This window comes from Vulpes vulpes, chromosome 12 (genome assembly GCF_048418805.1).
Source record: "Vulpes vulpes isolate BD-2025 chromosome 12, VulVul3, whole genome shotgun sequence".
Classification (NCBI taxonomy): domain Eukaryota; kingdom Metazoa; phylum Chordata; class Mammalia; order Carnivora; family Canidae; genus Vulpes; species Vulpes vulpes.
This window is the reverse complement of record NC_132791.1, coordinates 61,204,733-61,220,180: the sequence shown is the minus strand read 5'-3', so window position 1 is coordinate 61,220,180 and position 15,448 is coordinate 61,204,733. Positions and strand designations below refer to the sequence as shown.

The window sequence follows — 15,448 nt, the reverse complement described above, 5'->3', positions numbered from 1 at the left end:
CTGCATTTGACCAATGAATGGACAAAGAAATGTGACATATACATACCACAGAATATTTATTATTCAGCCTTAAAAAAAAGGGGGGGGGGAGGAGGAAATCCTGCCATTTGAGACCATGTGGATGGACCTGGAGGACATTATGTGAAGTGAAATAAGACACACAGTCCCAGGACAAATGCCTGATTACACTTGGAAGAAGTATCTAAAAGAGTCAAAATCAAAGAAGCAAAACTACAATGGTGGTTGCCCAAGGCTGGAGGGTAGGGGAAATGAGGAACTAATATAAAAAGTTCCAGTTATAATCAGTGAGTAAATCCCAGAGATCTGCTGTACAACACAGCACCTATAATTAACAATATGGTACCATGTACTTCAAAGTTTGTGAAGAGAATCGATCCTCTGGTAAGAGCTCTTAGCGCACACAAACACACGCAGAAAATGTAGCCTAGATGAGAAGGCTAAAGAAAACAGTCTTTTTTTTTTTTTTGTAATTTTTATTTATTTATGATAGTCACACAGAGAGAGAGAGAGAGAGAGGCAGAGACACAGGTAGAGGGAGAAGCAGGCTTCATGCACCAGGAGCCCAACGTGGGATTCAATCCTGGGTCTCCAGGATCGCACCCTGGGCCAAAGGCAGGCGCCAAACCGCTGCACCATCCAGGGATCCCAAGAAGACAGTCTTAACCCGACAAGTTAAATTCTCTAAGACCAGAAATCAAAACCAAAACAAAACAAAATGAAACACAACAACAAAAACGATGTCTAAGACACATTGCTAACTCTAGTTCCTAATATTCAGGCAGAAAAGAACTTTCTCTCATCAAATGCACATCCCATCCTCAGGCTGTAATCCTTTTTTCCAAAGGAAAATTGCCCAGAGTTTGGCTTTATCTATAGCTCTCCATCATTTCCTAACTAACTCCTATCAATACCGCTTACAAGTTTCTGGTGATTTAGGGGGGGGGAAAGGGAGGGTGACACAACACTTCTTTCCTTTCTTATCATCTTGTAGAACCACTCAGTGAGGAAATTCAAGTGAAAATGGTAAAATGTGTAGACAAAGAATCAGTATGGGACTTGTCTTGTCCCACTTCCATTTCACTCCATACATAAAGCTTCCTCAGCAAACCTCTTTATATTTGAAATTTTTCTTAAGTGATTTGAGGGTTATTCATGAGTATTTAGATAAACTGCTAAAGTTAAGAATTAAGTAAATCCAGTATTTATCTATGTTGATTAGCCACCCCAGAGTTAAAGAATCATTTATCTTTCAAATCAAACTATATTTAGAAATCTTTCAACACTGATTAATATTTTGTAATAGAAGCAGTTTCCAAGTTTAACACATAGATTTTTAAGGACCAGGGAATGTTCTGAAAATATAATAGGTGATCATATATGTAACCTCAATGTTCTCAGACTGGGGGTTCATATAATAATAATGAGAGTGGAATACGGGGCTCCTGAGTGGGATAGGGGATCAAACCGACTCAGTGGGGCCCAACTGGGACACTCCAACTTATGTACTGTGTGATCTTGGGCAAGTCATTCAATTTCTGTATGCTTCAGTTTGCTCATCTAAAAGGATTCATGGGAGGGAAATCCCTGGGTGGCTCAGGGGTTTAGCACCTGCCTTTGGCCCAGGGCACGATCCTGGAGTCCTGGGATCAAGTCCCACGTTCGGCTCCCGGCATGGAGCCTGCTTCTCCCTCTGCCTGTGTCTCTGCCTCTCTCTCTCTCTCTCTGTCTCTCTCTCTCTGTGTGTGTGTGTGTCTGTGTGTGTCTATGAATAAATAAATAAAATTTAAAAAATAAATAAAGTAGGACCAATTTATTTGTTTGAGATATCTCATACAACTGTGATGATACACACTAAATTGGTTTGGAGTGAGCACAGCGCCTCAGGAGGCACTTAATCAAGGTTCTTCCATGTTAATTCTCCCTAATAAAAAAGATGAAATGATTAATCCATTCATCCAACACACAAGTAATCAGGAGAGGCCGATCATGTGCCAAACACAGGAAATGAAATGGCACACAAGACAATCACAATCTCTGACATCACACAGCTTAAACAATAATATAAAATACGATATATACAAGAGAATTACACTACTTTCAGAGCACACAGCAAGTGCACATACCCTAACTATGTAAGCTCTAAATCTACCATTAGTATCTACATTGTGAAATGCCTACTATCTTGGTAAATTAAAAAATACACCCAAGGGTGCCTGGTGTCTCAACCGGTTAACCGTTTGCCTTTGGCTCAGGTCATGATCCCAAGGCTCCTGGGATCGAGTCTGAGCTCCCTGCTCTGCGAGGAGCCTGCTTCTCCCTCTCCCTCTGCCCGCTGCTCCCTTGCTTGTGCTCTGTCAAATAAATAAGTAAAATCTAAAAACGCAACTGAAAAATATGCACCACAGTGCTCACCACCTCATGACCCCTCAGTGTTTAGGGAGGCAAAGGAAGCAAAGACCACGTACACAGAACACCACCAAGCAGTACAATCAATAATCACTCCTCTATAGTAAGGCCCTCTTCAGGGAAATAACAGAATATGCAGATTAATCTGTCACCTTTTCCACCAGCAGGGCATTTTTTTCTGACTCAGAATACCAAATCATGAACTTCCCTTGTTTAGAAATAGTATTTTAAAGGGTTTTCTTTTTTTGGTGGGGGGGGGCGTGTAATAAAAGGAGAGAAGAAAAGCAACCAGAAAAGATGGGCGGGGGGGAGGGGGAGTCAGTTAGGTATATAGATTCTTTGCAGTGAAGTCTTAAAAACAAATTAAGCAAGTTTAAGGAAACTAAAACAGAGACATACAACCACACCCTTGCTTCTTTCTGTTATGAAAAAGGAAGCCAAGATATGTAAAAAGAGGACTGCCTGCAGGTGCTTTGGGATGAAGTTCCCATGTGCAGAGGTAAAATTATATAACCCAAGGACTAAACAGAGTGTGTGATGAATACTCACCTACACCAGTTACCCGAAACATTTTCCATCCCAAGCATCCTAATTACACAATGCTCCTGGGACCACACTGGGGCCCACAGGACCAGGGTTAATAATGCCAAAAAAACAGAACAGCTTTCAACAACTGTTAAACAAACACACATTAAAATAAACTGCCTCTCCTGGTATGTATGTATTTACAAGAGAAAACAAGCTCAAGAAATTTACTAGCATCTTCCTGAAACTCCATTTCAGAGGCATAAGATGTGAGTAGTTTCTATGAAGACACAAGTAGAACAAATCAATGCAGTTCCACAGGCCCTTTTCCAAAGGTCTTGCAGTCAAATATGTTTTGGAATCCTGAACTGTAGAGGATTTTTGACAGGTGATACAGTGTGTACGCAACACATATCGTATGTATAAAAAGGCTGGGATGACACACAGAAGTCTAGAACCGTACATTATAATCAAACGTTTACTATTTTCTGCACTGAAACCTACAAATCCATGAAATACACAACAGTTCAGGACAAGTTTTATGAAAAACAAAAACAAAAACAAAAACAATCTGCGCCAAACATACAAGAAAATATTTTTGGTTTTCAGAGCATTCTGGATGTTAGAATTGCTGATAAGGAATTACAGTCCTATAGAATAGTACCTAGTATTCAATGACTGTGTGTGCAAAGTGTTACTGGAAGCCTCATTATCAAGGATCTTTTTCCTCCTCCTTAAAAAAAAAAAAAAATCATTATCATGTGCTGATTTTCTTGGGGCATTTTCAGTGAACACAAAATAATTCTACAAGTCTTCTCAAAGTTCACACAGAACATGTCATCTACATTCTACCCACTCTTAAATTTCTTTACCCCAAATTGTCCCGCCAGGGCAGATTATAAAAGTCTAATCCTGGAAATTTACAAAGGAAGTGCCAAACCCGATTTTGTCACCATGTAAACATTTTTTGAGTGGAATTGAACATACTGAACGCATTCTAAAACGGCTTGTTCTCCTCATATCATAGAAGGCTGTAACGGGTAATGGTGTCTGTGACCTACGAAGCTACACCAAATGTGACACAAAAAGGGCCTTGGTTTGTCATAAATGACCAGCTACAATAACCACAAAACCCTATTGTCATAGTGCATTTATATGTATACAATTACTGACTACACACGATACATACAATGTGCCATATGCACAATGGCCATAAGTGAAGTAAACTATTCACTTGGGGGAAAACATATTCCTCATCAACAAAGGTGTAAGAGAGTAAAGCAGTACAATCACACTTATACTAAACGATGAAGTTTAGTACAAGTTCTAGGAACCTTATGTTCTAGGAAAAATACAACTCAATGATATTATAAATATGATAAGTACAATACATTGAAGACTAATAAATTTTTGAATAGCAACAATTCTTGCACTCTTACAGTTTATGTAACTTGAAAGATACAACTCTTTTTATCACTTAGGCTTCTTAAGGTTTTCAGAGGCATCTGAGAGGATGCTTAATTGATTCTTGATAAATGTGCCTTTAACGAATATTCCAAACCTCAAAAATCCTCTCATTTTGGTGCTATATGTAGCAAAAACTGCTAATAAGCAATGAATATAGTGGCATTAACTAAGGATTCTGGGTACGAAACTATAAAGAGAAGTCACTTCATTAAACCGGTCTTCTTGCAAATGCTTCCTGCGCATTTCTGGTCTCACTTTTACACTCCTATCCCAATTAATAAAGAGAACTTGAAAGTTAAAAGCTAAGAGATGTGTAGAAAGAGAAGAAGCAATCATTTTCAACCCTGCCACACACTGGAATCACCAGTCGAAAACCCTAAATTATACCAATGCCCCAGCCTCATCCCCAGATTCATATATCAATTAGCAAGGGGTAGAGTCCCAGTATCCATCATGTTTGTTAAGGTCCCCAGAAAATGTTAATGTGAAGTCAGGGCTAAGAACCACTGGTACCTACTGCCTTCTCCACAAACACTTTTCTCTTATTTTTAGTCAGTGGTAGCACTTCCAGCCCTACACCAAGTACTGTGAGGATTATCTTTAAAATTATCCCTTTCTGTCCTCATTTACTCTACCACAGAAAAAAATTTACTAATTTTGAATTGGAAGATTTTAAACAAGTGCATATAGTAAAATACATTTTGACTTTTCTCACATTCTCATTCCCAATTCTCACAATTTTATTTTTCGAGCCGTCTTCAAAAGCAACTTCATCAGTGGTTGGTAACTAGAATGTGGATAAACAGCAGAACACACAACAAGCATATATAATATACACTCAGTTACCAACGTTTTTTTTCTTTTTAAGATTTTATTTTATTTATTCATGAGAGACAGAGAAAGAGAGAGGCAGAGGGACAAGCAGGCTCCTTGCAGGGAGCCCGACCTGGGACTCGATCCCGGGTCTCGATCCCAGGTCTCCAGGATCACACCCTGGGCTGAAGGCGGTGCTAAACCGCTGAGCCACCAGGGCTGCCCTCAGTTACCAACTTTTAACAGATCATCAGAAAGTACTCAAAGGGGCATCCCAGGTGGCTCGAAGGTTTAGCGCCGCCTTCAACCCAGGGTGTGATCCTGGAGACCCGGGATCGAGTCTCGCACTGGCTCCCTGCATGGACCCTCTTCTCCCTCTGCCTGTGTCTCTGCCTCTCTCTGTGTCTGTCATGAATAAATACACAGAATCTTAAATAAATTAATTAATTAAATAAATAAAGGAATATGACCTATAATATGTCTGGACATTCATATGACAGAAAAAGACTCAGTAAAACATCTACTATATTTTTAAATAAAAATTGACATTCTAGGACCACATCTTTAAGACGTACACTTTTTTTGACTCATCGTTTTGAGGTCTCTAGAACAAAAGAATATAAAATAATGTCTTATGAAAATATGCATCTACAAATACCAATTTTTTAAATGTTACCAACAACTGACATCTACTAGTTTCACCTCCAAAACAATATTGGGTTATGTCTGCAATTCAAATAAGGATTTCATTAAAAAGCCTTGTAGGGCAGCCCAGGTGGCTCAGCGGTTTAGTGCCGCCATTAGCACAGGGCATGATCCTGGAGACCTGGGATCAAGTCCCATATCGGGCTCCCTGCATGGAGCCTGCTTCTCCCTCTGTCCCTGTCTCTGCCTCTCTCTCTTTCTATCTCTCACAAATAAATAAATAAAATCTTAAAAAAAAAAAAAACAAAGCCTTGTAGCCATATATTTGCACATCATAAAACGAGAAATATCAGGAATATTCTCTCTTCCCTACCTTTCACACTACCTACTATATTTGCCCGCCATTTCAAAGTATTCATTGCTAGAATATAAAATAAATATTTCACAAAAAAAGAAAATAAACATGACACAGACTGGCTGTAAGGGAAAAAAAATTTTTGCTTCCCTTTTTACGAAAGGAAACTCTGACTACAACTTTGACTCTAATACAGCGTCCCCTAATACACTGCCAAGTATGCCACCTGAAGTCAAAACCAAATAAGTTTTAAAAACAGGTAACACAATGAGTAACTACAAAACATTCAAAAGTCTACTACTTTTATACAGAACACTTGTATCAAAAGGTACCATATGGCTAATATTAACTTAAAATTTCAAGGTAAATAATTTTAATAAGTGCAATTCTAAAAGTAAACACAATTACAAAGTAGCACTGCATTCCAGGCATAAAGGTATGTCTTAAGAAACAAAAGAATTGTATGTTCAAATCGAAATTGGCAGAAAACACCCTCGCCTAGGGTTGTTTCTTTCCTCCTGCTTTAAAAAAAAAAAAATTACTATGTTTCCTGACAGTAAAAATAATAGAGAAGCATAAAAAGTGTAAAAACAAAAATCATCCCGAATCTTACCATTTATAAAAAACTATCATTAACAAAACATCCTTGCAGAAGACAGATGAATTCATTCTGTATACGCTGAACTACAACAATTACAATTGAAAGAATTAAAACAGCTAAAATCCTGTGTGTATTATACATATATATTGAGATATGTGTGTACACGCACACACACGCATTCTTTACATATAGTACAGTCAGAGAAATCTTTAAGATAACAACTTCCTTGAACTGAAACATACATAAACTGTTCCAAGCACTTATTCTGCTTCGGCATTTTCATTTCAGCAGGCCACGTTGGAGGTTACTTGTCTGTGTGTGTGTGTGTGTGTGTGTGTGTGTTGCTGTGCTTGAGGGAAGATTAAAAAAATCTGTCCATTTGTCTGCTTAACTTAAAACAAAAAACTCTAGCTAAAATCTTCCAGAGCCTGGAAATATATATCTGTACTAATGACAGTTGGCTGACTATTTTATAGAAATTAGCTCAGGATCCTAAGCAAAACTGCAAAGCAGACAAATCTCTTCATGGCCTCCCACCTCTTTGGGTCAGAAAGAGCATCAGACTAGCAATTAGAAGAGGAGAGTCTACCCACCAGGTGTGTGACATGAGCCTTTCACTCAACCTTCCCATGATTCATTTCATTTCAATTCCAAAATTCTATGATTCTCCCCTGTCTGCCCATTCCTCCACCAATTTTTTTGCTTCTCTCAGAATAAGTAAAAACTCTCCTTTCCTCCTATCTCACTAGGATTCCATGGTTCAAAATAAACTCCCTCTGACCGACAAATTCCCATTTCCTAAACTCGCTCACTGTCCTCTAGGGTAAAGAAGAAAGAAGTCTGATGACAGCAAAGGCGTGGGTAATTTTTGGAAAGGAGGGAGGGCAGCAGCTCAGAAAAAAATTACATCAAGTTCACAGGTACAAATTTTTACTTTAAAGTTACAATACCTTTATGAGTTTCATGGGAAAAAAGATAGAATCTCACAACTTGGATAACTGATTTTATGACCCAAACTCAGTCAATATGAAAACTAACAGTGTTTCAGATCCAAAAAGATTCACACCTGAGCATTTTTAAGAGATAGCAATATAGAGACAGCTTTCTAATCTTTCATCTGCTACGTCTGTACAAACCTTTAAAGTTCAAAGTGCATTTATATGCATTATTTATTTTCATTCTCAAAACAAGTAGATGTAGTGGTCACTATTGATTGCCTTTCTCATAACATCCATTTCCCCCAAATTCTTCCATCCCACAATTTTTAACATATCCACCCTCCACAATGTGACTGGGGAAAACGTGACCCCCTCCTCAACTGCAGGGGACATATCCTGATTAACAGAAATCAACCATGATAACCCTATTCCCCTTGTCATGACTGGTTAGGAAGTACACATGACCTAATTCTGGTCAATAAAACATGAGAGGAAAAGTATGCTGGTAAGCTTGTGCAAAACATTTCCTGGCCAATGCATGTCTAGATGTGATCCTGCTACCAGTCTGAGGATGAATCCAACACAAAGAGGAGAGCACAGCCAAAAAAAAAAAAAAAAAAAAAGAAAAAAATATCGCAGAAAGGCAGAGCAAAGCTCTGAAAAACTAGTCCTACGTAAATAGTTCACTGTTCCATACCAGAAACTACTGCCATTTCAGGCATTAAAATACAGTGACACCTAGATAAATAGTACACCCTACCTAGCTTTCCTTCGCCAACCTGGACCTCCTTTCCTAGAACTAAAAGTCCTAAAAGTTTTCCTTTTTGCTCTAGCTGAGCTAGGCAAGACATTAGGGCAGCTCCTCTAAGCTGTTGGACCAGCATGCCTTGCACCAAGCCCAAATGCTCCTGGTACACATCAAGAGTATGGCATTTCCTCCTCCAAGGGACAATTTCCTCTGCCAATGCACTCCAGCAGCCCCTACTCAGGTTGAGGAGATGCTGGCAGTCTAAGAAGGTTCCCCTCTATGTAAAAACTGAAAGGTAAAATACAAAATCGTATCAGGGGCCATACAGGAAAATTTGTGAGAACCAGAGGTTACTCATCCGACAAGATAGTGGAACAATTCACCCTAAGGTAGCAATGAATACAGTCAGGAATACCAGGATTTATTTCCTTTTTATAAGAAGACACTAGTAAATCAATCCCTAAGACAGAATATAAAATAGGTGGTATTTTAGAAACAGATACTCTCTTTTAATATATAATTAACCAAGAGTTCCCAAGGCGGTTTAAAAGGGGAATCATGGGGGCACCAGGGTGGCTCAGTCAGGTAAGCCTCTGGCTCTGGGATTCAGCTCAGGTCATGATCTCAGTTGTGAGATCCAGCCCCACACCCGGCTCTGCACTCAGCATTGAGTCCACTTGAGATTCTCTTTCCCCCTCTCCCTTCACCCCTCCCCCTGCTCCCTCCTTCTCCCTCTGTTTCAAATAAATTTTAAAATTCTTAAAAGAAGAAAACTCAAAAAGAACATATGACAAATCTACATATCTTAAACATTTTATCGCAACTGAAACATAAAAAAATGTACAATCCCAAAACAATCGTTTAATGCAAGACCAAGTCCTTTTATTAACGAATGGGTCTACAGATCACAAATCTGTCCTTCTTGCAAAAACCACACCTATCGTACATCGCCTATGACTTTTCATTTCAGTTAAACAGGGAAAGACATCCGTAAACCTGAAAAGCATCTTACTGCAGAATGTTTTTTGATATTTTGGATTCAATGAGGGTTCCCCTCATTATTTCAAATTACCTCACCCACACTTATTTTAACTATAATTTACTGGATGGACTCACCTGTTTTCAAAAGAGCCCGAGGTTCTTAGACAAATAACTTTTTGCATCCATAGTGCACTGAACGTTTCGTCAAACTGTGTAATTACAACACCAAGTACAAGTGCCACCAACAACTTGTTGGGGGCAAACACAAATAACTTTTGTAAGCATACTATAACAAGAGGGAATAAAAATTCAAACACAAACTAGAGAGTGGTCTACTACAATTTAATAAAGCATGCGCATAAACCAGCAAATGAAGGAAGAGTATCAATCTTTTCAGTGGGTTGAACAGGTGAGTTAAACAGAATCACCTAAGGTACTTTGTTCTCAAGAGTCACTCTTTATTCTACCCACCGATCAACCCTCCAACAACTCATAGGTATCCTAGGAAAAAGAGTATCATAAGATTTTACTAAATTGCACTGAAAGCTATAAAATATGTGGATGTAGATTTAGGCATATGCGGATCTAACTCAACTATAGACTTGCGTCGAATTAAATTATAACTCTATGATCTATTATTAGTCAGGAAAATGTCCAAAGGGGCTGTCTTCCCTACCAAATACATAAACACTTCAAGATCAGTAAGAATCCTTTCTCATTACAAAGATGAAGGGCAGGGAGCAGCAGGACAGAGTATAATGTAACCAAGCACCTACTATAGTTTAAGAACAGATCACCATACACCTCAATAATAGTAGGAAAACCTACAATTGAGGATACACTTATGATTTCTAAACCCCAGCTTTAAGAAGGCAGCGAGAAAAGAAAAAAGTGTCTATTAGCAGCCTCTAATGTGTGTGTAGACCTTATCTGTCTTCATACCTCTCTCACTTCGTATTTTCTCAGTAATGCAATACCTCTCCAAAGTCACTTCACATTCATGGATAATACACACTTGATTTCTACACAACGTGAAACCCAAACATGGTTCTGACCTGTTGATCAACACAAAAGGATACGCTGAGGTGTCTTTAGTCACTTAGAACCATACTGTCGTTCCTATGGAATCTCTACAATTAAAGAGCTACAGATATCCACCAAATGGTCATTTCCAAAAAAGTTCCATCTTGAAGAACCAACGCCCAAACACATACTAACAATGCGAATCAATATCACAAAGTGCCAACCTCGGGAAACCGCGAAAGAGGAAGAGAATGGAAGATCAGGGGAAAAAAAAAAAAACAGATAACTTCAGAGTCTTAAACTCTGAAGTCGGGGGCAAAAAAAAAAAAAAAAAAAAGATTTAAAAATATACACCGCTACGGGACGCCTGGGTGGCTCAGTACTTGAATGTCTGCCTTTCCCTCAAGGCCTGATCCCAAGGCCTTGGGATCAAGTCCCGCACTGGGCTCCCCACACAGAGCCAGCTTCTCCTTGTGCCTATGATTCGGCCTCTCTCTCTGTTCTCTCATGAATAAATAAAACCTCTTAAAAAACAAGAAAGTAGGCACTTAATAAATTTTAACAGGTATTAGTGCTGTCATTAGAAGGTTCACCATAATACAAAATCAGTTACAGAAATCCCTTTTGAACAGCTACAGGGGAACAGTTGGCAAAATCCATCATGCAATCTTCCTTGTAATGTGAGTCCACACGGACATAACCACCGTTACCGTGAGGGCGGTATTTCTCGGAGTACTTCTTTGGTAGCGATAAAGTTCAGGATTAAATGATTTTAGGATCATTTAACATTTAAGATAACTAAAGACCTTACACGTATTATCCAGAACTGTGGACATTTCCCATTTTATGATCCCACTGTGATGGTCAATTCTCCCCTCCCTGTAGGTAGATTCCTTACATTTCACTTTATCCGTAGTGAATCTCACATTAACAATAATATAATTATCCAATGACCCGTGTTTTTTTTGTTTTGTTGTTTAGTATTTCAGCATTCCCTTTATTTAGTTTGAAGTATCTTTTGCCGGGATCCCTGGGTGGCTCAGAGGCTTAGATCCTGGAGACCAGGGATCCAGTCCCACATCGGGATCCCTGCATGGAGCCTGCTTCTCCCTCCGCCTGTGTCTCCGCCTCTCTCTCTCTCTGTGTCGCTCGTGAATAAATTTTTAAAATATATCCTTTGGGGAAACCCTCTGACACTTGAACCACCACTTGTTCCCTTCGGAGAAACTCTGAATCAATCAACTACACCAGAAAACTACCCTACTGCCGGTATGGAGGGGATTACAGAGAAATAGAGAGCTTCTCATTTCTTCTGGAGGATCATCTTTACAACCCGGATTCATTTCATATACAACCAATGACCAGATTACCGGACACACACCCATATTCAAATTCAAGTACGGAAATAGGACAAAGCCAGGTATGGATTGTTGCTGATTAGGAACTTCTCCACATTCCTCCATTAGCATAAATGATAACAGGTGGATCATTCGGTTATACTTTGTTTCCTTGAACCTACTATCCTTACTTGCCTACCTACTTCCTAGAAGCATAACATCTGGACATTTGGAACTTTATACCTCAAAATGACTCATTTTTAAATACAAGGCATTCTGGACTTCCACGGCCTGATCTCCACCTATTTTCTCAGCTTCCTCTCTCACAAAGACCTCCTGGCACAGCCTCATATCCAGCTAACACGCCCCGGTAAGACCCAACCAACATGCCTGTGCTCCAGCTGTTTTCTTTGCCTACAACGCTAACTCCCTACACACGTACATACACATACATACATACACACACACACACACACACACACACGCCAAATCCCATTAGGCACACTATAATATTTTAATGCCCAAATGGAGTGTTGCCAACTCCAAAGTAATTCAGAATTCCCCAGTCAAAAAAGATCTCTGTCTCTAGCCCTCCCCCCTCTCTCTCTCTCACACACACACACACACACACACACACACACACAGGCATACAAACACACACACCGGGCTTCCATGCACCTGTAATAAATCCCACAGGTGTCTTGTGCTGCAACTATTTCAGTGCATGTCTGCTTCTCCATTTAAGGTGACGGCTGGGTCTGATTCATCTTCATATTTTAACCACTCTTCCGTCCTCACAACAGAGTAAACATCCCTTGCACATGCTAAAGCTACTACACTACACCTAGACCAGAATTCCTGTCTTTTTAGTTGAAGGAATAAATGAATACTGTCGTGGAGAATTTGTTAACAGGCAATGCTCTGCGAACCTAACAACGAAACTATCAATAATGACATAATGTATTGATTCTTGATGAGCTGATGAGTGGCCTGGCGGGAGACATCACTGAGCACACTAAAGCAGCACTGAAGAGTATCATTTTCTAAGTCCCGCCCACAAAGTCTCAGACCTGTCAACATGAAAATGAACCTTTCCGTCCCCCATCCTAACAAGAACTACGAATACCTGATGCATATCCAGAGATGCAAGCTCCCCTGGAAGCCGCGGTGTCTGTACATTCCAGGGCAGCCATGCCAAAGCCACACAGTGTGTCTGATGGTAGGTTTCTTCCAGTGCCTATCAATACAATTCCCACCTGATGGGCCACTAGGAAGGCTAATCTAGACAAAATGTACTTTATCTGAGCTCAAAACACAGCTGAAGCCAAGTCTGGAAATAGTCACGAGATGACGCTACCCAGAACTCCCCACCCCACCCCCAAGAAAGGTAAGAACAATGTCCCGAACTACATCTGATTTTCGGTGGAAAATGTTCTCTAAAACCGGCCTTACATCTTTCCAACCCTAACGCATCCTTATAACCTGCGCTTAGTTTTCTTCCGCTTTTCCCTGCAGGGAAAGCATGTATTCCCCAGAGTATGGATGCACGGACTGGAAAACTAAAGACTTCTAATTTCAAAAAGCGTTCCAAGTTCGATGTACTTCAACATCGTTTACTGTCAGCAAATGTCATGTCACTGGGAGCTGCTCAAGGAACGAATGTCAACTTCTTTTCTCGACCTCTTCGAAATCCGTAGGTCTTTAATTTTCCAACTAGAGTCGACGTGCTAAAGCGAAAGGTTAAAAGGGGGTCACTGGCTGGCTGGCCAGCCTCCACGCTCGTTACCGCCGAGTCACAACGAATTCGCACGGTGTAGCAACAGTAGCCGTCTCCCACGCGGACTCTCGGTCTCCGTCCGCCTCCCCCGGCCCGGAGGCCTGGAATGATCCCACTACAGGCCCGACTACCCACGCCCCGGAGCACACGCGCACATCTCCATCACCGCCCCCCGGAAAAGAGAGGTAGGAGCCGCGCTCCAGGAGTACCGACGCCCCGGCGTGTCACGGCCCCTGCATGTGCCATAAACAACACGCCGGCACCTTCCGGCAGGCAGCGGAGGCTGGCGGAGCCCCTCACCCGACTCGCGCCGCGCTCAAGTTTGGCGCTAAGGCCACTGCCCTGCCCCCCACCCCACACGCAGCCCAGCGGGAAGCCGGGCCCCCGGCGCGCCGGCCCCGACCCTCCTCCGCGCCGCCCTCCGGCCCCAGCCCCCCTCCCTCCCTCCCTCCCGGGGCTAATTGTCTGGACGCGGTCGCGCCCGCCCGCCCTCAGCACCCCTCCCCGCCGCAGCCGCCGCCTCCCCCCGGCTCGCCCGCCGCCCCGCCGCCCGCTCGCGCAGCGCCGCTCCGCAACTTCGGCGCCCGCCCGGCCCGCCGCCCGCGGCCCCCTCCCCGGCCGCCCGGCCCTCCGCGCCCCCGCGCCCCGCGGCCGCTGCCCCTCCCGCCCGCCCCAACCCGGCCCGGCCCGGCCCGGCGCGCGCCCGCCCGCCCCGCCCCGCCCCTCCCCGCCGCGGCCCCCCTGCGGCGCCGCCCCCGCCGCCCCCGGCCCGCCCCGGCCCGCGACCCCGGCCCACCCAGCCCCGCCCGGGAAGGACCGAGCCGCCGCCGCGCCGACGCTGCCGCCGGGCCGGGGCCGCCGGCCGCGCGCCACCGCGGGAGGGGGGCTTTACCTCGGAGGCGCGGCCGCGAGCTGCGGGGTCGGTCCCGGGCGCGGGCGGCGCCCCTGCTCCGTCCGTCAGCGGCGGCGGCGGCGGCACATCACAGCCGCCGGCGACCGGAGGAGGAAAGCGAGCCACGCAGGGAGGGAGCGGGCGGGCGAGCGAGGCAGGGGGGAAGCAGCGAGCGAGGGAGGGGACGCAGCTCGGCGCCGACGCGCTCCCCGCACGCCTGCCGGGGCCTCCTACCGCCGCCTCTGGCCGGAGAGTCGCCGCCCGGGTCGCTGCTGCCGCCACCGATGCGGCCGGGAATGAATGCACAGCGGCGCCTCGCTTATCCGGAGGTCAAACATCCTTCTGCCTCGGGCATCCGGATCGGCGCCGGACCCGGAAGTGAACACATGGAAAAAAAATGAAAAAGGAAAGCGTCTCCCGAGCGGCCGCGGCCCCCAGGCTCCCGCAGCAGCGAAAAGAGCCGAGCGGAGCCGAAGACGACAGCGCCCAGCGCGGATTGGCCGGCTCGCCGACCGGAAGGGGCGCGGCACGCTCATTGGCTGGCGAGGCCTAGAAAAGCCAAGCCACGCCCCCTCCCCGCCTCCGCGCGAGCGCTGCGTGAGGCCGAGCGCCGAGTGGCAGTGGCCGCGGGGATGCTCCTGTGCGCCGGGCGAGGCCAGGCCGGGCGAGGGTCGGCCGGGTCTCGGGGGACGACCGGAAGCAAGCGCTCCCGTGCCGAGGGAGGGCGACTAACAACTCCGCGGCGTGGGTGAGCGAAGAGCCCCAGGGCGCCATTGTGCCAAGTCTGGGTCCGAGGCTTGGCCCGGCACAGCCCTCCAGCTGCGGAATTTTAGGGCCCCCCGGACGCACGCTCACACACTCCCGTTTTTGTGTGACCCCAGTGCTACGGCAGGGATGCAGCTGCGTGGAGCTGGGGCTT

General features: G+C 44.1%; 1 protein-coding gene across 7 annotated transcripts in view; it reads right to left on the bottom strand.

The window, feature by feature from the left end:
* The window catches only part of CEP120 (centrosomal protein 120), a 116,814-nt gene extending 101,804 nt beyond the window's left edge, over nt 1-15,010 (bottom strand). For 2 of the 7 annotated variants that reach the window (XM_072728714.1, XM_072728716.1), the window contains exon 1: nt 14,764-15,001. Coding sequence is in view for 1 of the 7 variants with exons in the window: in XM_072728708.1 (XP_072584809.1) it covers nt 14,764-14,867 (104 nt within the window). In the remaining 6 variants the exon portion in view is untranslated. Of the gene's footprint in view, nt 1-12,986; nt 13,882-14,529 lie in introns of those variants that run through there. The other 5 variants (XM_072728713.1, XM_072728712.1, XM_072728708.1 and 2 more) reach the window with 5 other exon arrangements.
* Between the last annotated feature and the right edge of the window lie 438 nt (nt 15,011-15,448).